The sequence below is a fragment of the Mobula birostris genome, chromosome 8, assembly GCF_030028105.1.
Source record: "Mobula birostris isolate sMobBir1 chromosome 8, sMobBir1.hap1, whole genome shotgun sequence".
NCBI lineage: Eukaryota > Metazoa > Chordata > Chondrichthyes > Myliobatiformes > Myliobatidae > Mobula > Mobula birostris.
The window spans coordinates 104,235,813-104,257,956 of NC_092377.1; the positions used below are offsets into that span (position 1 = coordinate 104,235,813).

At 46.3% G+C, this 22,144-nt stretch overlaps 1 protein-coding gene across 1 annotated transcript; it reads right to left on the bottom strand.

Moving 5' to 3' along the window:
* Positions 1 to 15,939: 15,939 nt before the first annotated feature.
* LOC140201553 (uncharacterized) lies at positions 15,940 to 19,468 on the bottom strand. Its single transcript, XM_072265840.1, has 2 exons — positions 19,405 to 19,468; positions 15,940 to 18,335 (listed from the first exon to the last, which is right to left on the bottom strand). The coding sequence occupies exon 2, from the start codon at positions 18,006 to 18,008 to the stop codon at positions 16,794 to 16,796; it is 1,215 nt and encodes a 404-aa protein (XP_072121941.1). The 5' UTR covers positions 18,009 to 18,335; positions 19,405 to 19,468; the 3' UTR covers positions 15,940 to 16,793.
* Positions 19,469 to 22,144: the final 2,676 nt, after the last annotated feature.

The window sequence follows — 22,144 nt, forward strand, 5'->3', positions numbered from 1 at the left end:
AAGCTAAGAGAAAGGGCAGGTAGTGTTAAAGAAACATGGAGTCTGGAGGAGGACTTCAATAGATTAGGAGGAAGGGCAAAGAAGTGGCTTTTGGAATATAGTGGAGGAAATTCATGCACTAAGGTGGATGAATTAAAAGGCATTGACTATAGGAAACAAATTCAGAGATCGGAGGTGCAAAGTTGCTTGGGAGCCCAGATGCAGGATTTCCTAAATATTAACTTGCAATTTAGTCAATAGTAAGGAAAGCAGATGCAATGTTCATATTCATTTTGAAGAGACTGGGATATAAAAGGATGCAACACCTAGACTTTATAAGAAATCAGTCAGAATATATTTGGACTATTGTGAATAGTTTTGGACCACATATATCAAAGTAAGCATGTGCTGACATTGGTGCGTTTGATGCCTCTAGGCCTGTACTCACTGCGTTCAGATGAATGGGGAAGGGGATCTCATCGAAACCGACCGAATATTGAAATGTCTCGACTGAGTGAATGTGGAGAGGATGTTGTAAGTGCTTCGTGGGGAGCCAGGGGCCAGAGAGCACAGCCTCAGAATAGAATGCCATCCACGTAGAACAGAGATAAAGAAACATTTCTTTAGCCAGAAGGTGGTGAATCTGTGGAATTCATTGCTGTAGACAGGCGAGGGCAAGACTCTGGGTGTAATTGAAGTGGAAGTTGGTCGATTTTTGACTAGTAGGAGAAGGTGGAAGGAAAATGGATACTGAGAGGGAAAATCTATCAACCATGATTGAATGGCGGAGCAGATTCCGCAGGCGGAATGGCCTAATTCTGCTCTGATATCTTAAGGCATTACGATATAGTAGTTGCAGGGGGAAGCGGTCGTTGCAGATGCAGGTAAGAGCAGGTGACCAGGTGCCAGGAAGCAGCCACCTCTACAGATTCTTGGGCCAGAAGCGCCTCCCTCCTTGGTCCCAGCCCGGAGCTCCGCCATGGAGCCCATGCCTGGAAGTGTTAGTCCTGATGAAGGGTCCCAACCCGTAACATCAACTGTACCTCTTCCTATAGATGCTGCCTGGCCTACTACGCTCACCAGCAACTTTTATGTGTGTTGCTTGAAATTCCAGCATCTGCAGATTTCCTCATGTAAGCATTTCCTAGGCTGAAGGAGCCGCGCACGTGTAGTGCCACTTCCCGCCGTGAACAGGTGCCGCAGTACAGTTTAATACGGAGATCAGAAGCTGCGATGTTGCTGGATGGAGGAGCGTATCTTCCTCAACCTCGTGTCGGACCTCACCGTCACGGTACAAGAGGCCACAAATCCATAGGGCTGAGTGATGGGAGGAATTAAACTGACTGGAGGCATCAGAGACGGCAGCTGCTGGAATCTGCCGGAGGACCTGAACGGGTCGGGCTGCACCTGTGCTCTGCTGCGCTGCCAAGTAACTCCCTTCACGGAACTGGTGGCTTTTGAGAAGTTTTCCGGCTCTCTCAGGTGGGAGTTCTGTGAGATTCTCCCTCACTGCGCCCCCCCCCCCCCCGGCATTTCTGATTCAAATTTATTTATCACCCGTACATCAAAATTTACAGTGAAACCCGTTGTTTGGGTCAACAATCAGCACATACAAGTATGTGCTGGACCATCCCGCAAGTTTCGCCACCCATTCCAGCTCCAAAATAGCATGCCTACCATGTTCAGCTTCAACAAGATTGATGTCTGCTCCAATGACAGTAACAGAAGATTAGGCTCTCTCCCTTGGACTGAATCCAGATTCTCACCCACATTGCTTGGTCATCACGTTCAGCTTCCTCAGATTTATGTCTGCTCCAATGACAGGAACAACGAAGATAAGGGTCTCTCCTGTGCAATCAATGCAGTGCTGGCTTAGACGCTCACCCAACCTCTTCAGCATAGAGAAGACCACAGTGTGATCACTGGATTTGTTAAAAAAAAGTGTGACTGCATTACTGCTTCATCTGGAAGGAACATTCGGGTCTCTAGATTGAGGTCAGAAAGAGGTGAGAGTCATAGGACACCACAGCACAAAATCAGGCCATTCATCCCATCCAGTCAATGCTGACCGGGTTCTATGCCAACTCCCATTTACCTGAACATGGACCACTGCCCTCCATCTCCCACTCATTCATTTACCTATTCAAACGTATCTGAAATATTGCAATAGAACCCTTATCCACCCCCATGGCAGTTCTTTCCATAATCATTCACTCTGCGTGAAGAGGATTCCCCTAAGTTTGCCCTTAAACATTTCAACTTTCATCCTAAACCTATGACCTCCATTTCTAGTCTCATCCAACATCAGGAGCAAGAAGCTGCATATAATTACCCTATCCTTACCCCTCATAATTTTGTATATCTGTAAGATTTCGCCTCATTCTCCTCAGGGAATAAAGTCCTAACCTATTGAACTTTTCCCCATAATTCAGGTGCTCAGATCCTGCCGACTTCTTTGAAAATGTTCAATGTACACTTTCAAGCTTATTGGTATTTTTCCTGAAAATGCACATAATACTCCAAATTTGGTCTCACCAATGTCTTGTATAACTTCCATGACATTCCAACTTCTGTCCTCAATGCTCTGATTTATGAAGTCTAATATGCCCAAAGCTCTCTTTATGATCCATTCTGCATGTGACACCACCTTCAATGAATTATGGATCTGTATTCCCAGATCCTTTTGTTCTACCGCTCACCTACAATTTACTGTGCAATTGATCCTGTTTTGTCCTCCCAAAGTGCAACACCTCGCACTTGTCTGCATTAAATTCCAACTGCCATGTTTCTTTCCATTTTTTCAGCTGGTCCAGATCCCACTACAGACTTTGTTTGCCTTGCTCACTCTCCATTACACTCATCCACAAATTTGCTGATTCAGTTTGCCACATTATCATCTTAATCATCAACATAGATAATAAGCAACAGCAAACCAAGTACTGATCCAAAAGACAAGCCTCCAGTCCAAGAGACAACTATCGACTACCACTTTCTGGCTTTTCCCACTAAGCCACTGCTGAATCCAATTTGATACTTAATCCTGAATTCTAAGTGAACAACTTTCCAATGGAGCATTGTTAAAGCCTTTACTGACAACATTCCCCACCTTTTCTTCATCGGCCTTCCTTAAAAGATTGGTTAGATACGACCTCACACACACAAAGCCATGTTGACCATCCCTAATACGTCATGTCTACCTATGTATCCTGCCCCTCCAGTAACTTACCAATGACTTCTGTCAGGCTCTGCGGCCTGTAATTGCTTGGCTTATTCTTAGAAACATCCTTAAACAATGGAACAACATTTGTTATCCTGCAGTCCTCTTGCAAGTCACCTGTGGCTAAGGGTGTTTTAAGTATCTCTACCATGGACTCTACAATTTCTGTGTTAGCTTCCCACAAGATCTGAGAGGAGACTTGTCAGCCCTGGGAATTTATCCACCCTAATTTGCCTCAAGACTGTAAGCACCTCCTCCTCTGTAATCTGGCCCATCACCTCACTCCCCTTGTGTATCAGTTTGAAACATCTACTATCTACCTCCAAAGTAAATACAGATGCCAAATATTCATTTAAGATCTCTCCCATCTCAGTTCCATGCATAAAACTCCACACTGATCTTCAAAACAACCAATTGTATTCCTTGCTATCCTTTTATCCTTTAATATACCTATAGAAGCCCCTGGGATTTCCTTTCACCTTGTTTGCTAGAGCAACCCCATGTCCTGTTTTAGCCCTCCTGATTTCTATCTTTTGGGTTTGGTTGTGTTACTTATACGCCTTAATCACCTCATCTGACTCAAACTGCCTCTACCTGATGTGTACCTCCTCCTTCTTCGGGATTAGCTTGCAGACTGAGATAGGGCTGAAGGCACGGAGCGGGACATTGGGATTCATTTTGGGGACTGACATGGGGTTGTGGGATTACTTTCGGGATTGCCCCAAATTGTGATGAGAGCGTGTGTCTGCAGGATTGGTTTAGGGTCTGATACTGGGCTGTAAGGACAGAGCCAGACAATGCAATTAATTTTGAGACATACATGGGGTGGTTGGGTAGCATGGAGTAGTGGCATTAGTTTGGGGACTGACACAGGGCTGTGGGGAGTGAGTGGGTAGTGGTATTAAAGCAACACACATTAAAGTTGCTGGTGAACGCAGCAGGCCAGGCAGCATCTCTAGGAAGAGGTACAGTCGACGTTTCAGGCCGTTACTTTGTTGTTTGGGTAGTGGTATTAGTTTGGGGACTGACACAGGACTGTGTGGAGTGAGTACAGCTGGCTAGCCAGGCTCCACTGCATTTCAGCTCTTTAATGTACCAATGCACTCAATCGATTTGAAATAGTTTTGTTATTGTCATGGATAGTGAACTCTAATGGAAAGCTTTTATTTGCTTGCCACCCAGACAGATCAATTTAATATAATTACACTGAGATTATAAAAAGGAAAAAAGAGTGCAGAATATAGTGTTACAGTTACAGAGAGTGCACTGCAGGTAGACGAAAAAGGCATGAAGCTATTACATTTCAGGGTGTTGGAGTTTAGAATTCAAAACCAATGCCCTCTGTAAGGAGTTTGTACCTTCTCCCTGTGGAATTCATGGGTTTCCCCCAGATGTAGTAAATCTGTGGAATTTGTTGCCATGAGTGGCTGTGGAGGCCAAGTCATTGGGTGCACTTAAGGCAGAGATAGATAGGTTCTTGATTAGCCAGGGCATCAAAGGGCATGGGGAGAAACAGGGGAGTGAGGATGACTGGAAGAATTGGATCAGCCCATGATTGAATGGTGAAGCAGACTCAATGGGCTGAATGGCCTACTTCTGCTCCTATACCTTATGGTCTTATGTTCCAGTTTCCTCCCACAGTCCAAAGCTGTACCAGTTAGTAGGTTAGTCGGTCATTGTAAGTCATCCTATGATTAGGCTAGATATAGACCAGTGGGTTGCTGGTGGCACACTTAGATGAGTTAGAAGGGCCTTTTCTGCACTGTAATGCTATATAAAAAATAAATAGATTAAAATAAAATAGTGTGAAGGCCATATCAGTGATTGAGAGTTCACCTTTACTGTAGGACAAGTGTGTTCAAGGGTCTGATAACAGCAGGAAAAATGCTGAGCTAGAGCCTGTCATATCTGCTAAGTCCCAGGGAAGCTGATGAAGGCAAGGCAGCAGATGTTGCCTACATGGACTTTAGAAAGACCTTTGGTAATGTCCTGCATGGGAGGTTGGTCAAGAAAGTCAGTTGCTTGGCATTCAAGTTAATGGTAGTAAATTGGATTAGACAGTGGCTTCACAGAAGACGCCAGATTGTGCTTGTTCCACTGGATGTCATGGATCAATGTTGGGTTTTGTTGGTGTTTGTCATCCATATCAATGATCTGGATGATAATGTGGTAAATGGGATTAGCAAATTATGGATAACACCAAGATTAGGCATGCAGTGGACAACAAGGAAAATGGGGCTGACAATGGCACATGAAATTTTACACAGACAAATGTGAGGTGTTGTACTTTGGGAGAACCTACCAGGGTAGGTCTTACACAGTGAGTGGTAGGGCACTGAGGTGTATGTTTGAATAAAGGAATCTGGGAATACAGGTCCATTATTCCTCAAAAGTGGTGTCATAGCTAGATAGGGTCATAAAGAGAGCTTTTGGCATGTTGTCCTTCATAAATCAATGTATTGAGTTCGGGAGTTGTGATATTATGTTGAAGTTGTGCAAGACACTGGTGAAGCCTAACTTGGAGCATTACGTGCAGATTTGGTCTCTTACCTACAGGAAAAATGTAAATAAGATTGAAAGAATGGAGAGAAATTTTACAACAACATTTCCCAGTCTTGAGGACCTGAGGTATAAAGAAAGGTTGAATAGGTTAGGACTATATTCCCTGGAACATAGAAGACTGAGAGGAGATTTGATAGAGGTGTATAAAATTTTGATGGCTATAGATGGGGTAAATACAAGTAGTTCTTTTTCCACTGAGGATGGGTGGTCATGGTCAAAATCGGTGACAGATGGTGATTGGGATTGTAGATACTGTTGACTTTGGATGCAAAGTACTCAGGGGAATAGAAATACAACTGAGGGAGAATATTAACTTGAAATAAGCAAAATGTCTGAATGAAAATTAGATGCTGTTTCTCATAAATGTGAAAGAAAGAATAACAACATCGTAATAATAGACACGAGAAACTCTGCAGATGCTGGAAATCCAAAACAACACACACAAAATGCTGGAGGAACTCAGCAAGTCGGGCAGCATCAATAGAAATGAATAAATTGTCGCTGTTTCAGGCCGGGACCCTTCTTCAGGACCTGAAAAGGAAAGGGTAAGATGCTAGAATAGAAAGATGGAGGGGAAGGGAAGGAGGCTAGTTGAAGGCGATGGGTGAAGCCAAATGGGTGGGAAAGGTAAAGGGCTGGAGGAGAAGAAATCTGATGGGAGAGGAGAGTGGACCACAGGAGACAGGGAAGGAGGAGAGGATAGGCAGGTGAGAAGAGGTAAAAGGCCGGGGTGGGCAGTAGGAGTCAAAGGGAGGGGGAGTGAATTTTTTTTTAACTGGAAGGAGAAATCTATATTCGTACCATCAGGTTGCAGGCTCCTCCACACTGAAGGGGGCCTCATCTTGGCACAAGAGAAGGCCATGTATCGGTATGGCAGGATGGGAATGGGAATCAGAATTAGAATGCTTGGCCACCGGAATGTTCCGCATTTGACAGATGGAAAGGAGATGCTCAACGAATGGTCCTCCAATTTCTAACAGGTCTTACCAATTTAGTGCAGGCCGCAATGGGAGTACTGGATACCATGGATGACCCCAACAAATTCACATGTGAAGTGTTACCTCACCTGGAAGGACTGCTTGAGTCCTGGATAGGGCTGAGGGAGGAGGTAAATGGGCAGGTGTAGCAGTTAGGCTTCTTGCAGGGAGGGTGATTAGTGGGGAGAGACAAACGGAGAAGGGAATCACAGAGTGAGTGATCCTCGTGGAAAGCGGAGGGGCAGGGGGAGTAAAGATATATTTAGTGGTAGGATCCCTCTGGAGATGGCAGAAGTTGTGGAGGATGATGTGTTGGATGTGAGGCTCATGGGGTGGTAGGTAGGGACAGGGGGAACTCTATCTCTGTTAGGGCGATAGGAAGGTGTGGTGAGCGTGGGTGTTTGGGAAATGGAGGAGATGTGGCTGAGGGCAGCATCAATACTGCAGGAAGGGAAACCTGTTCTTTGAAGAAGGAGAACATCTCTGATGTCCTGGAATGGAGAGTTGCATCCTGGGAACAGATGTGGCTAAGGTAAAGGAATAGCATTCTTACAGGAGATAGGGTGGGAAGAGGTTTAGTCAAGATAACAGTGGGAATTGTAGGTTTATAAAAGATTAGGTCAACAGTTTGACTCTGGAGATGGAGACAGAAAGAACTAGAAAGGGGAGGGAGGTGTCACAGAAAGTAATAACATAAGGCCCAACTCATCCATGCTAACCAAGATCACCTAAGCTGCTCCCTGTACTTGGCCCATCACTAACCCTCACCCTTCGCTATCCACATACCTGTCCAGCTGTCATTTTACATTCCGTTATTGTACAAACCTTAGCCAATTCCACTGTTTGCTGGTTCCATCTACCCACCATCCGCTGGGTGAAAAAGTTTGTCCCTCATGTTGCTTTAAAATCTTTCCCCTCTTGCCTTCAGTCTATTCCCTCCAGATTTGATTCCCCTTTGCAATAAAAAGTTTGCATTCACCATATCTGTAATAGTCATGAATTTGTGGACTTCAACTTTAAAGACCAACAGAAGGTTTTATGAGACATTGGTCAGACTGCACTTGGAGTGTTGTAGGCAATTTTGGGCCCCAATCTAAGAAATGATGTGCTGGCATTAGAGAGGGTCCAGGCAAGGTTCACAAGAATGATCTCAGGATTGAAAGGGTCAATGTATCAGGAGCATGTGATGACTCTGGAGTGTACTCCCTGGACTTCAGAAGAATAAAGAGGGACTGCATTGAAGCCTATTGAATATTGAAGAGTGGATGTAAAGAGGATATTTCCCATAGTGGGGTAGTCTAGGACCAGCGAGTACAGCCTCAGAATAGAAGGATGTCCCTTAAGAACAGATGAAAGAGTTTCTTCAGCCAGAGGGTGCTGAATCTGTGGAATTCATTGCCAAAGATGGTGGAGGCTGCGCAGGGAGCACTGGATACAGTAGTTGACACCAATAGACATGCAAGTGAAGTTTTGCTTCTCCTGGAAGGACTCTTTTGGGACCTGAATGGAAATGAACGGAGGAGGTTAATGGGCAGGTGTAGCACATGTCCTGCTTGCAGTGATAAGTGTCAGGAGGGAGATCAGAGGGGAGGAATGAACAGACAAGGGGTTCACGGAACGAGCGATCCCTGCAGAAAGTGAGTTGTGGAGAGTGTAGCAGCTCATTCCATATTCTCATCACCCTCTCAATCAAGAAGTTCCCCCCAATGTTCCCCTTGAACATTTCACCTTTTGCACTTAAACCATGACCTCTAGTTCTACCCAACCTCAGTGGAAAATGTCTGCTTGCATTTACCCTATCTATCCCCCTCATAATTTTGTATACCTCTATCAAATCTTCCCTCAATCTTCCACATTCCAGGGAATAAAGTCCTATTCAATCTTTCCCTATAATTCACGTCTTCAAGACCTGGCAACATCCTGTTAAATTTTCTCTGCACTCCTTCAATCTTAATTACATCTTTCCTGTAGATAGCTGACCATAATTGCACACAATACTCCAAATTTCACCTTACCATTGTCTCATACAATTTCAACATAACATCCCAGCTACTGTACTCAGTATATTGATTTATGAAGGCTAATGTGCCAAAAACTTTCTTCACGACCCTATCTATCTGTGACACCATTTTCAAGGAATTAGTATTCCCAGAACACAGTGTTCTACCACAATCCTCAGTGCCCTATCATTCACTGTATAAGACTTACCCTGGTTGGTCCTACTGACTCACACTTGTCTGCATTAAGTTCCATCTGCCATTGTTCAGCCCATTTTTCCAGCTGGTCCAGATCTCACAATAAACTCTGATAGTCTTTCTCACTATCCACTACACCCCAGTCTTGGTATCATCTACAAATTTGCTGATCCAGTATACCACATTATCCAGATTGTTGATATACAATAGATGACAAACAACAATGAACCTAGCACCAATCCCTGCAGCACACTGCTCATCACTGACCTCCAGTCAGAGAAACAACCATCTGCAACCACTCTCTGGTTTCTTCCTCAAAGCCAATATCTTATCCAATTTACTACTTCATCTTAAATGCCAAGCGACTAAACCTCCTTGACCATGCAGAACTTTGTCAAAGGCCTTGTCAAAGTTTATCAAGACAACATTCGCCACTTTGCCTTCAACTGTCCAGGTAGCTTCCTTGAAAAAGTCTAAAACATTGAGTTAGACACGACCAACCAGGCATAAAGCCATGTTGAATATCCCAAATCAGTTCCTGTTTTCCCAAATACATATATCCAGTCCGTTAGAATACTTTCCCACTGCTGACGTCAGGCTCACCAGCTTTTAATTTCATGGTTTATTCTTAGACCCTTTCTTAAACTGTCATAACGTGGGAGGGCGGGGGGGGGGGGGGGGCGGCTAGGAGCAGACCCAAATGCAAGACACAGACACTGATGTACTCGGAACAGGACTAGGTGTGTCAAGAAAGTAAGGGAAGTAGGGAAGAAACGACGCTGGACAAGACACAGGCCCTGGACGAGACTAGGATACAGGGCCTGGGCTAGGACTAGACTAGGAAAGTGAGACCTGGACGAGGAACTAGGAACTTGGAACCTGGACAAGGACTCTGTGCCAGAGACAGGACAGGGACCCGGAATCTGGGTGCGGACTCCAGATCTAGGTGAGGACAAGACGTGGCAAGACAACAGGACTGGACGAGGCGGCAGGACACGGGACTCCTGGGCAGGACACGGGACCAGAACTGGATAAGGACATGAAGCTCAGACTTGGTCTTGGGAGATAGGAACGCAGAACACAGACCTTTGGTCTTGGAAGACAGGAACGCAGAACACAGAGCCTTGGTCTTGGGAGACAGGAATGCAGAACAGAGAGCCTTGGTCTTGGGAGACAGGAACACAGAACACAGAGCCTTGGTCAAGGGAGAACGGGAACATGGAACACAGAGCCGGCACCCCTCCTTGGGAACAGGACTTAGGGCCGGGGCTCTACAGAGTCAGTATACATCCTAGGGAGCAGGACGTAGGATCAGGACTCATGCACAGAACACTAATAGACAGATCTCCACTCAAGGTAGCAGCAAATGGCCGGACCTACCCAGTGGAGGCGAGGGCACAAAGAGACAGTTCCCAACACAAGGTCGTGGCAAACGGCCGGACCTACCTAGCGAAGTGAGGGCACAAAGAGACTGTTCCAAACAACAAAAGACAGTTCCTTATCTAGACATAGCAAGGCCCCTGTCTTGCCATGGCTGTTGAACCTGACGGAATTACAGGCGAGGACACAGGCGAAGGTAGCAGGCGATGCTTCAGGCAAAGGTAGCAAGTGAGGCTTCAGGTGAAGGTAGCAGGTAGACATCAGGCAAGGCTTCAGAAGGAAAGGGAAGGGAAGGGAACAGTCCAGAATCTGAAGCTCAACCCAGGGGCTGTTTATGTAACCAGCCCAAAATGAGAATCATGTGCCTCAATTAAGGCACCAACAGAACAAGGGAAAACTGGAAAACCTGGAATAAGGATCAATGGAGCGGTCTGTGATCCGGAATGTGGACTTCATGGACTGGACCATGACAGTAACCCCTCTATATGGGAGTCTACTGGCAACTGAAAAGGCTCTCCAGGACTAAGGACAACATGGGCGGGGGGGGCATTCAACAGGAGGGAAACCAAGAAACCAAGATTCTTGTGAGAGTAAAACAATGGTGCCTGTGTTGCTGGGTCTATGCTTGGCTGGACTGTTCTGTCATAACGGGTGGGGGGGGGGGTGGCCCGCTGGGAGCAAACCCAAATGCAAGACACAGACACTGAAGTACTAGGAACAGGACTAGGTGTGTCAAGAAAGCAAGGGAGGTGGGGAAGAAATGACGCTGGACAAGACACAGGCCCTGGACGAGACTAGGATACAGGGCCTGGGCTAGGATTAGACTAGGAAAGCGGGACCCGGGCGAGGAACTAGGAACTTGGAACCTGGACAAGGACTCTGGGCCAGAGACTGGACAGGGACCTGGAACCTGGGTCTTGACTCGGGCTTGGACTCCGGATCTAGGTGAGGACAAGATGTGGCAAGGCAACAGGATTGGACGTGGCGGCAGGACATGGGACTCCTGGGCAGGACGAGGCACCAGAACTGGGTGAGGACATGAAGCTCAGACGTGGTCTTGGGAGACAGAAACACGGAACACAGAGCCTTGGTCTTGGGAGACAGGAACGCAGAACACAGAGCCTTGGTCTTCGGAGACAGAACGCAGAACACAGAGCCTTGGTCTTGGGAGACAGGAACGCAGAACACAGAGCCTTGGTCTTGGGAGACAGGAAAGCAGAACATAGAGCCTTGGTCTTGGGAGACAGAACGTAGAACACAGAGCCTTGGTCTTGGGAGACAGAACGTAGAACACAGAGCCTTGGTCTTGGGAGACAGAACGTAAAACACAGAGCCTTGGTCTTCGGAGACAGAACGTAGAACACAGAGCCTTGGTCTTGGGAGACAGGAACGCACAACACAGGGCCTTGGTCGAGGGAGAACAAGAACATGGAACACAGAGCCTTGGGAACAGGACTTGGGGCCTGGGCTCTACACAGAGTCAGGACCCCTCCTAGGGAGCAGGACGTAGGGCCAGGACACATAGACAGAACACTGATAGACAGATCTCCACTCAAGGTCGTGGCAAACAGCTGACCTACCTAGGAAGGTGTGGACACAGAGACAGTTCTCAACTCAAGGTAGCAGCAAACGGCTGGACCTACCCAGCGGAGGCGAGGGCACAAAGAGACAGTTCCAAACAACAAAAGACAGTTCCTTATCTAGACACAGCAAGGCCCCTGTCTTGCCGTGGCTGTTGAACCTGATGGAATTACAGGCGAGGACAGAGGCGAAGGTAGCAGGCGATGCTTCAGGCAAAGGTAGGAAGCGAGGCTTCAGGAGAAGGTAGCAGGTAGGCGTCAGGCAAGGCTTCAGAAGGAAAGGGAAGGGAAGGGAACAGTCCAGAATCTGAAGCTCAACCCAGGGGCTGTTTACGTAACCAGCCCAAAATGAGAATCGTGTGCCTCAATTAAGGCAGCAACAGAACAAGGGAAAACTGGAAAACCTGGAATAAGGATCGATGGACCGGTCTGAGATCCGGAATGCGGACTTTATGGACCGGACCATGACAGCAACCCCTCTCTATGGGAGTCTCCTGGCGACCGAAAAGGCTCTCCAGGACTAAGGACAACACGGGCGGGTGGAGGGGGGGGCATTCAACAGGAGGGAAACCAAGAAACCAAAATGGCGAGAGTAAAACAACGGTGCCTGTGTTGCTGGGTCTATGCTTGGCTGGACTGTTCTGTCATAACAGGCGGGGGGGCGGGGGTGGCACGCTGGGAGCAAACCCAAATGCAAGACACAGACACTGAAGTACTAGGAACAGGACTAGGTGTGTCAAGAAAGCAAGGGAAGTGGGGAAGAAATGACGCTGGACAAGACACAGGCCCTGGACGAGACTAAGATACAGGACCTGGGCTAGGATTAGACTAGAAAAGCGGGACCTGGACGAGGAACTAGGAACTTGGAACCTGGACAAGGACTCCGGGCCAGAGACTGGACAGGGACCTGGAAGCTGGGTCTTGACTCGGGCTCGGACTCCGGATCTAGGTGAGGACAAGACGTGGCAAGGCAACAGGATTGGACGCGGCGGCAGGACATGGGACTCCTGGGCAGGACGAGGCACCAGAATTGGGTGAGGACATGAAGCTCAGACGTGGTCTTGGGAGACAGAAACACGGAACACAGAGCCTTGGTCTTGGGAGATAGGAACGCAGAACACAGAGCCTTGGTCTTCGGAGACAGAACGCAGAACACAGAGCCTTGGTCTTGGGAGACAGGAACGCAGAACACAGAGCCTTGGTCTTCGGAGACAGAACGCAGAACACAGAGCCTTGGTCTTGGGAGACAGGAACGCAGAACACAGAGCCTTGGTCTTCGGAGACAGGAACGCAGAACATAGAGCCTTGGTCTTGGGAGACAGAACGTAGAACACAGAGCCTTGGTCTTGGGAGACAGAACATAGAACACAGAGCCTTGGTCTTTGGAGACAGAACGTAGAACACAGAGCCTTGGTCTTCGGAGACAGGAATGTAGAACACAGAGCCTTGGTCTTGGGAGACAGAACGTAGAACACAGAGCCTTGGTCTTCGGAGACAGAACATAGAACACAGAGCCTTGGTCTTGGGAGACAGGAACGTAGAACACAGAGCCTTGGTCTTGGGAGACAGGAACGCACAACATAGGGCCTTGGTCGAGGGAGAACAAGAACATGGAACACAGAGCCTTGGGAACAGGACTTGGGGCCGGGGCTCTACACAGAGTCAGGACCCCTCCTAGGGAGCAGGACGTAGGGCCAGGACACATAGACAGAACACTGATAGACAGATCTCCACTCAAGGTAGCAGCAAACAGCTGTCCTACCTAGGAAGGTGTGGACACAGAGACAGTTCTCAACTCAAGGTAGCAGCAAACGGCGGGACCTACCTAGCGAAGGCATGGACACAGAGACAGTTCCCAACTCAAGGTAGCAGCAAACGGCCAGACCTACCTACCAAAGGCGAGGACACAAAGAGATAGTTTCAAACAATGAAAGACTGTTCCTTATCTAGACACAGCAAGGCCCTGGTCTTGCCCTGGCGGTTGAACTTGACTGTGTTACAGATGAGGACACAGGCGAAGGTAGCAGGCAAAGCTTCAGGTGAAGGTAGCAGGTGAGGCTTCAGGCAAAGGTTGCAGGCAAGGCTTCAGAAGGAAAGGAAAGGGAAAGGAAGGGAACAGCCCAGCAACTGAAGCTGAACCCAGGAGCTGTTTATGTAGCCAACCCAAAATGAGAATCATGTGCCTCAATTAGGGCACTAACAGAACAAGGGAAAACTGGAAAACCTGGAATAAGGATCGATGGACCAGAATGCGGACTTCACGGACCAGACCATGACATAAACAAAAGAACATCATTAACTATCCTCCAATCCTCTGGCACATCACCTGTGGCTAAGGAAGTTTTAACTAATTCTGGTTGGGCATCTAAAATTTCTGCACTATCCTCCCATACGGTCTGAGAGAAGCCCTAAGGATTCCCCTTCACCTTGTTTGCTCGAGCAACCTCATGTCTATTTTTAACCCTCCTAATTTCCTTCTTAAGTATTCTCTTGCATTTCTTATACTGTTTAAGTACCTAATTTGTTTATGCTTGCCTATACCTGCAATGCATTTCCTTTTTCTTAAGCAGAGCCTCAATATCTTTTGAAAACCTAGGTTCCATAAACCAGTTATCCTTGTGTTTTATACTGACAGAAGTATACAAACTCTACTCACAAAATTTCACTTTTGAAGGCCTCCCACCTACAAATACACCTTTGGCAGCAAACAACCTATTCCAAACTCTCACTTGCCAGATCCTTTCTGATTACCATCAAAATTGGCTTTTTGCCAATTAAGAATTTCAGCCCAAAGACCAGCCCAAACCTTTTCCATAATTACCTTGAAACTAATGGTATTATAATCACTAGATGCAAACTGATCTGCTACACAAACCTCTGTCACCTGCCCTGGCTCATTCCCTAATGGGACATCTATTGTCACACTCTCTCCAGCTGGAAATTCTTGCACTGATTGAGAAAACTTTCCTGAACACCTCTGAAAAGCTCTTTCCCATCAACTCCTTTTGCAGCACGGGGGTCCCATTTATGTTTTGTAACTTCAAAATATTCAACTAATTCAAAGGAAGACATGGGAGTCTGAAATGAGGGTCTAACTTAATGTTTACATTATGCAAGGTGCTCATTTATCTGTCTTTTCCTTGGTAGTTTTATTTTTTTTTCTACTGCTTCCTGAAATGTTCCAAGTCCTAAGCTTACCACCACTCTCACGTCTTTATATGTTCTTTCATTCTATATTTACCTTGATGATCTTGGATGACCACGGTTGGTTCATCTTCCTACTGGATCCCTCTGTCCAATTGGGATCAATGACTACTGAGTTTTATGTATCAGCTGTTTGAACATCTGCCACTGCCCATCCACTGACCTGTCCCTGAACCTATTTACCCCATCCACCCCAGACAACCCCACCCTCACACCTGTGTAATTGCCCTTATGTAGGTTGAGGTCACAGGGTCTGGGTCCGAATGTTCACCCTCCAACTGTGACTGAAATTCTTCCATGTTGTGTTCACTACTTCCTTGAAGATCATTTGTCACAAGATCTCTTATTAATACCACCTCATTACACAGAAGCACGTATGAACCAGCCTGTCCCTGGGTGGGTTCTGTAACATACTACTGTACAAAACAGTCCCTGACCACTCCACAGATTCCTCTTCCACTCTATTTTGCCAGTTTGATTAGTTTATCAACCTACAGATTAAAATCACCAAAAACAATCATAATTCCCTTCTTATCTCCCTGATTATTTCCCATTTGCGCTTGGTCCCATTGACAGGCAACGCCTGGGGTACTGGAGACCATTCCTACCCACGTGTTCTTTCCCCTGCTGTTCATTATTTCCACACAGCTTCATTTCCCATCACTGTCCCTACATTGATATTCACCCATGTGAAGAACAAAACCATCCTCCTCTTCCTCCCTTTTGCTGAGCATTGAATATGCTAGAATACTGTGTTCCCAGTCTGAAATACATGATGAATTTTGGTGTTTAAATCTGAGGTTCTTTTATAAGTCAGAAACAAGGCATAAAACTTGTTCCTTCATGATTGTTTTATTCAAAGTTGATAGAACAGGTGCAGAACAGCGATAGAGGTCTAATACTTGAAGAACAGAGAGAAAGTAAAGATAACGCCAAACATAAAACTGCTATCTCCAAAAATAAAAGAAATCCCATTCAAATCTATAGATAATAATAATCCAATTAGAAAACACTCAGACAATACTCAGTAGAAATCAAACAGAGAAAACACTTGCTCACTTAATAAAGTACAAAGAAACTTTCACAATTATACTTTGTACAGTCACCGGAGGCATATTAAATTGTTATGCATACAAAGACAACTTAAAATACAAGCAGATGATTGACTGTTAAACTAGAGGGCTAACTACCAGTGTCATTCTTCCTCAACACAGAGATTTGAAGGATGAAGAACATGTCAGACGTAACTGCAGTCAGCTCATTTCCTTCGTCAGTCTGCAGAAAGTCATGCAGGAAATCGAGGGAAACCTCTTCACTCACAGACTGGTGACTGTTCACCACAGAGAGAGCGAGAAATGAACAGAAACAAATTTAAAAGGACTGTCATGGAACAGAAACTCTGGCAAGGATCAGTTGGGCTGAGTTGACTCCCTACTGTACACTGGGTGTGTTGAGATTCACTAGGCACCTGAGACAAAGTTTAAAATAGATTTATTTGTCACTGATCCAGAATATGAAACTCCAGTCCCATTAAAGGTGAACATCAGCAGAAGAAACTCCTCCCATGCCCAGTGACCAGGGTACAGAACTGGGCGTGATGAGCAGCAGCCATAATTGCAGAGTTCAACACCGACAGTCACTTTTGAACTTGCCTCTGGATTCAGCAACTGTGATGGTTAAACACCCAGCAAGCAGCTTATTAGACCTTTTCCCCAGTGTGAACTCGGTAGTGTGCCACAAGGTGGGATGATTGAGTGAATCCCTTCCCACATTCAGAGCAGGTGAATGGCCTCTCCCCAGTGTGAACTCGGTAGTGCGTCACAAGGTGGGATGACCGAGTGAATCCCTTCCCACAGTCTGTGCAGGTGAATGGCCTCTCCCCAGTATGAACTCGCTGATGTAGTTTCAGTTGAAATGACTGAGGAAATCCCTTCCCACAGTCTGAGCAGGTGAATGGCCTCTCCCCAGTGTGAACTGACTGGTGTGACAGTAGGCTGGATGAGTGAGTGAATCCCCTCCCACACACGGAACAGGTGAACGGCCTCTCCCCAGTGTGAACTCGCTGGTGTCTCTGTAGGCTGGATGAGTGAGTGAATCCTTTCCCACAGTCTGAGCAGCTAAATGGCCACTCCCCAGTGTGAACCCTCTGATGATCCTTCAGATGAGATAAGTAAGGAAATCCCTTCCTACAGTCTGAGCAGTTGAAAGGCATCTCCCCAGTGTGAATTCGCTGATGTGCCTTCAGCTGAAATGACCGAGAGAATCCCTTCCCACAATCAGAGCAGATGAACGGCCTCTCCCCAGTGTGAACTTGCTGATGAACCTTCAGTTGAGATGATCGAGTGAATCCCTTCCCACAATCTGTACAGATGAACGGTCTCTCCCCAGTGTGAACTGACTGGTGTGCCAGAAGGTAGGATGACAGAGTGAATCCTTTCCCACAGTCTGTGCAGGTGAAAGGCCTCTCCCCAGTGTGAACTCGCTGATGTGCCTTCAGATGAGATGACTGAGAGAAACTCTTCCCGCAGTATGAGCAGGTGAATGGCCTCTCCCCAGTGTGAACTCGCTGATGTACCTTCAGTTGTGATGATCGGGAGAATTCTTTCCCACAGTCTGAGCAGGTGAATGGCATCTCCCCAGTGTGAACTCTTTGATGTGCCTTCAGATGGGATGAATAAGGAAATCCCTTCCCACAGTCTGAGCAGGTAAACAGCCTCTCCCCTGTGTGAACTCGCTGGTGTGCCTTCAGTTGAGATGACCGAGTGAATCCCTTCCCACAATCTGAGCAGGTGAATGGCCTCTCTCCAGTGTGAACTAATTGGTGTGCCTGTAGGTTGCATAACTGAGTGAATCCCTTCCCACAATCTGAGCAAATGAACAACATCTCCCCAGTGTGAACTGACTGGTGTGCCATTAGATGGGATGACAGAGTCAATTCTCTCCCACAGTCTGAGCAGATGTATGGCCTCTCCCCAGTGTGAATTCACATGTGTGTCAGCAGATCACATCACCAGGTGAATGTCTTCCCATACACGGAACAGTTGAACACTCTCTCCTTTCTGAACTCACTGGTGTGTCTGCAATTCGGCTCAGTGAGTAAATTTCTTCCCACACACGGAGCAGGTGAATGGCCTCTCTCCCCACGGTGAACTCACTGGGGTCTCAGCAGGTCGGCTGAGTGAGAGAATTCCTTGTTGTTGTGTTTGAGATTCCCCTACGCACATCCTTTGCTGTTTCTAACCTGTAAAGAGATTTACAAAAGACCTTAATGGGTGAAGGACGACACTTCAGCTGAGATAAGTTTTAGTCAGTATGGTGAGTTACAGTGAGGTTCAACACAAGTTGGAGGATCAATTCTTCATTTTCTAACTGGGCACAGCTCAGACATCAGTACTGACCACCGAATTCTCTGTTTTTCTGTCTGTATCAGAATGGATGATTTCTGCCTGACTTCAATCTGTGACTTGGCTCAGTTTGTCTCTTTCCATCAGTATTATTTCAAATTCCGGTCATATCCCACAGCGCGACAAAGAGCACACAATATTACATGACTGCGCTTAGAGATTTCCCAATTACTCTGATCACACCCCCCCACCCCCAGTAATTGAGAGTGGTGAACTCCTCCAAAGCAATGCCAATAAATATGAAGGGGAGGACAGTGGCCTTTCCCATTGGAGTGTGGCACTATAGTGATGTGAAATCTACAGGTCACTAGTTAACCAGGACAAAGGTGTTTGATATTATTACGTACCCCGAGGGAATTATACAAAACACCTTCTCACAGGTACAATGGCCCAGAACAAGAGGAGGTAGAACAAAGGTAATTTTCTCAAGAATTAAACCCCATGGACGGGCTTTGTTCTTTTTTCCATGTAGCACTAATTGACATTTACAGTGACTAGAAGGTTCACTCTTCATCAGAGAACTACGTTTTTGGTCCGAGGTCCTAATCCATTCACTCCTATTCCCTCCGCCTGCGCTTCCAAGCACGCCCCACAAACAGGCGTGGAAGCGCTGGAAGGATACCCATGGCTCCCTCTGTACCCAGAAACCCCCACGAACTAGATACCGGTCTATTTTTCACGGTCCCAAAGACGCGCGTGCGCCGCAAAATGGCGTCAGCACCTTCGCTCATCAAAAGAAATCTCCGCTTGGACTCGGGTACGGATCGTGGGGTTGAGCGGGGTGGGGAAGGACCGGGACTGTCCCGGGTGAAAGGGGACACAGTGTGTGCAGAGCTCGCAACAATTCTTCAGCTGCGATGCGGGCGCCTGTGCTGATGAAACTCCTGCCCTGAGCCCCGATCTTACCTCCTCCTTCTTCTTTTGTTCTAATGGCGGCTTGCTCCTCTCAGGAAGAAGCATTACTGCCACCTACTGTAACGGAGTAAGAAGGGAGCCGTGACAGGGATCAGATCAGATCCGAACTCACTACCCCGCTGAAACGTTCACCAGGGACCGACACGACCCATGCCTCAGGTGCCAGAATAACCTGCCAGGCACCTCAGATCTACCTCTAAACAGCTTCCCACATTTCAACGAATATCTGTGGTACACCACACCATGATCATATTTTCCACTGACTCTGGGACTTAGCACCCATCCGCATGCTTAGCAGTAAGTGCCAAAGTGGAGTGCAAATGCGTATGTCCAAGCCTCAGTCTCGTCAACTAGAATCAAATTTAATATCACTGGCATATGTCGTGCAATGAAATACATGATAAATAAAAATAGACAAAACAAACCCATTATATATACATAAATAAGTAGAGCAAAATAACAAACCTAGAAAGTAGTGAGGTAGTGTTCATGAGTTCAATATCCATTCAGAAATCAGATGGCAGAGGGGAAGAAGCTGTTCCTGAATTGCCTTCAATTCAGAGTACGCCTTCAGGCTTCTGTACCTCCTTCCCAATGGTAACAGTGAGAAGAGGGCATGTCCTGGGTGGTGGGGATCCTTAATGATGGACGCCGCCTTCTTAAGACACTGTTCCTTGAAGATGTCTTGGATACTACAGAGGCTAGATTCCGTGATAGAGCTGGCCAATTTTACATCTCTCTACAGCTTACTCCCATCCTGTGCACTAGCACTCCCCATACCAACTGGTGATACAGACAGTCAGAATGCTCTGTAGAAGTTTTCGAGTGTTTTAGGTGACAAGCTGAACCTCCTCAAACTCCAAATGAACTATAGCCACTGTCTTGCCTTCTCTATAGCTGCATCAATATGTTGGGACAAGGTTACATCATCACAGATGTTGGCACCCAGGACTTGAAATTGCTCACTCTCTCCACTTCTGATCCCTCTTTGAGGATTGGTTTGTGTTCCCTCGTCTTACCCTTTCTGAAGTCCACTATCAACTCCTGGTCTTGCTGGCATTGAATGCAAGGTTGTTGCTGCGACACCATTCAATGGACTGCTCCATCTCTCTCCCATACTCCTTCTCGTCACCATCTGAAATTCTGTCAACAATAAATGTGTTGTCAGCAAATGTATAGATGGCATTTGATCTGTGAGTAGCTACACAGTCACGGGTGTAGAGAGCAGAGCAGTGGGCTAACCAGACATCCCTGACATGTGCAGTATTAATTGCCAATGAGGAGGAGATATTATTACCAATCCGCACAGATTGTGTGGTCTTCCAGTGACGACGTCTAGGATCCACTTGCAGAGGGAGGTACAGAGGCCCAGGTTCTGGAGCTTTCCCATCAGGACTGTAGGAATGATGGTGTTAAATGATAAGCTACAGTCAATGAACAGCATCCTAACAGGGTTTCTCATAGCTGCCTCTTTATTCTCTCTTTGAAAGCGTGCAAAAAGGACATTGTAGGAAGTAATAGCCAGTGAAAACTGCCAAAGTTGATGTGTATCAGATTCTGCTTCTGACCTCAATTCAGAATTATTCCTTTGTTCCTGAGATAGCCCTCCATAAGTCATACCTTGTCCTCTTGCATAATTCTTGATGAACAGACTTGAATATGCCACAAACTAGCCCTCAGCAGACTATAAACCTTCTGGTTCATCCATGGTTTTGATTCAGGTATGTTCTTGTAAGCAAACACACATCCACACAGGTTTTAATAAAGTCAGTGATAACTGTGATGTACTCATTCAGACACAAATATGAATCCCTGAACACAGTCCAGTCCGTCGACTCAAAGCAGTCCTGTAAGTGCTTCTGTGCCTCCCTTGCCCAAATCTTCTTGGTCCTCACTACAGTGGTGTGGTCTTCAGTTTCTACCTATACTCAGGGTGTAGAAGTACAGACAGGTGATCAGACTTTCCAAAGTGTGTGCATGGGATGACACTGCTGGTGTTTTCCATGGTGAGGACTGATGCATAATACTTTCTTCAGTTAATCCACCATTCCTCATCATTACGTCTCCAGCATCATTTTCCAGCGTTCCGATATCTGCTCTCACTTCTCTTTAAAGTGGTATCCTCCTTTATATTACTGGCTTGGTTATCTTCAAATTTCATCTCACCTCTCATTGCTTTTTTAGTTACATTCTGTTGGTTTTCAAAAACTTCCCAATCCTCCAGCTTCCCACTATTTTAGCTATATTCTATAGCTGCCCTCACCTTTGGTTTGATGCTCTCTAACTTCTCTTGTCAGCCACAGTTGCCTCATCCTCCCTTTAGAAAGCTTATTCTTTGGGATGAAATGATCCCGTGTCTTCAGAATTAAAGGTTCAAAGGTTTATTTTATCATCAAAATATGCATGTATAATATAACTTTGATATTTGTCTTCTCCAGATAGCCATTAAATATAGAAAGACCATGGATGTTGATGAAAGAAAAGATATCAACTCTTTTCTATCACAGATATCAACTGTACAATAACAGTCCCCAACCCCCTCACCCACAGAAAGAAACAGCGACAGTAATAATCCCCATCCCCCTCACCTGCAAAAAAGAACAGTAAAAGTAGCATCAAAACCCCCAGCCACTGCCCCCCACATACAAAATATTAACAGATCCCCCAGCCACCAATCATCCACAAGAAAGAAAACACCAAATAACTGAAGGAAACCAATATACAGTGCAGT

Coding starts and splice junctions, on each gene's coding strand:
- LOC140201553 (XM_072265840.1), bottom strand. CDS start 18,008: ATGGCACACCAGTCAGTTCACACTGGGGAGATGTTGTTCATTTGCTCA.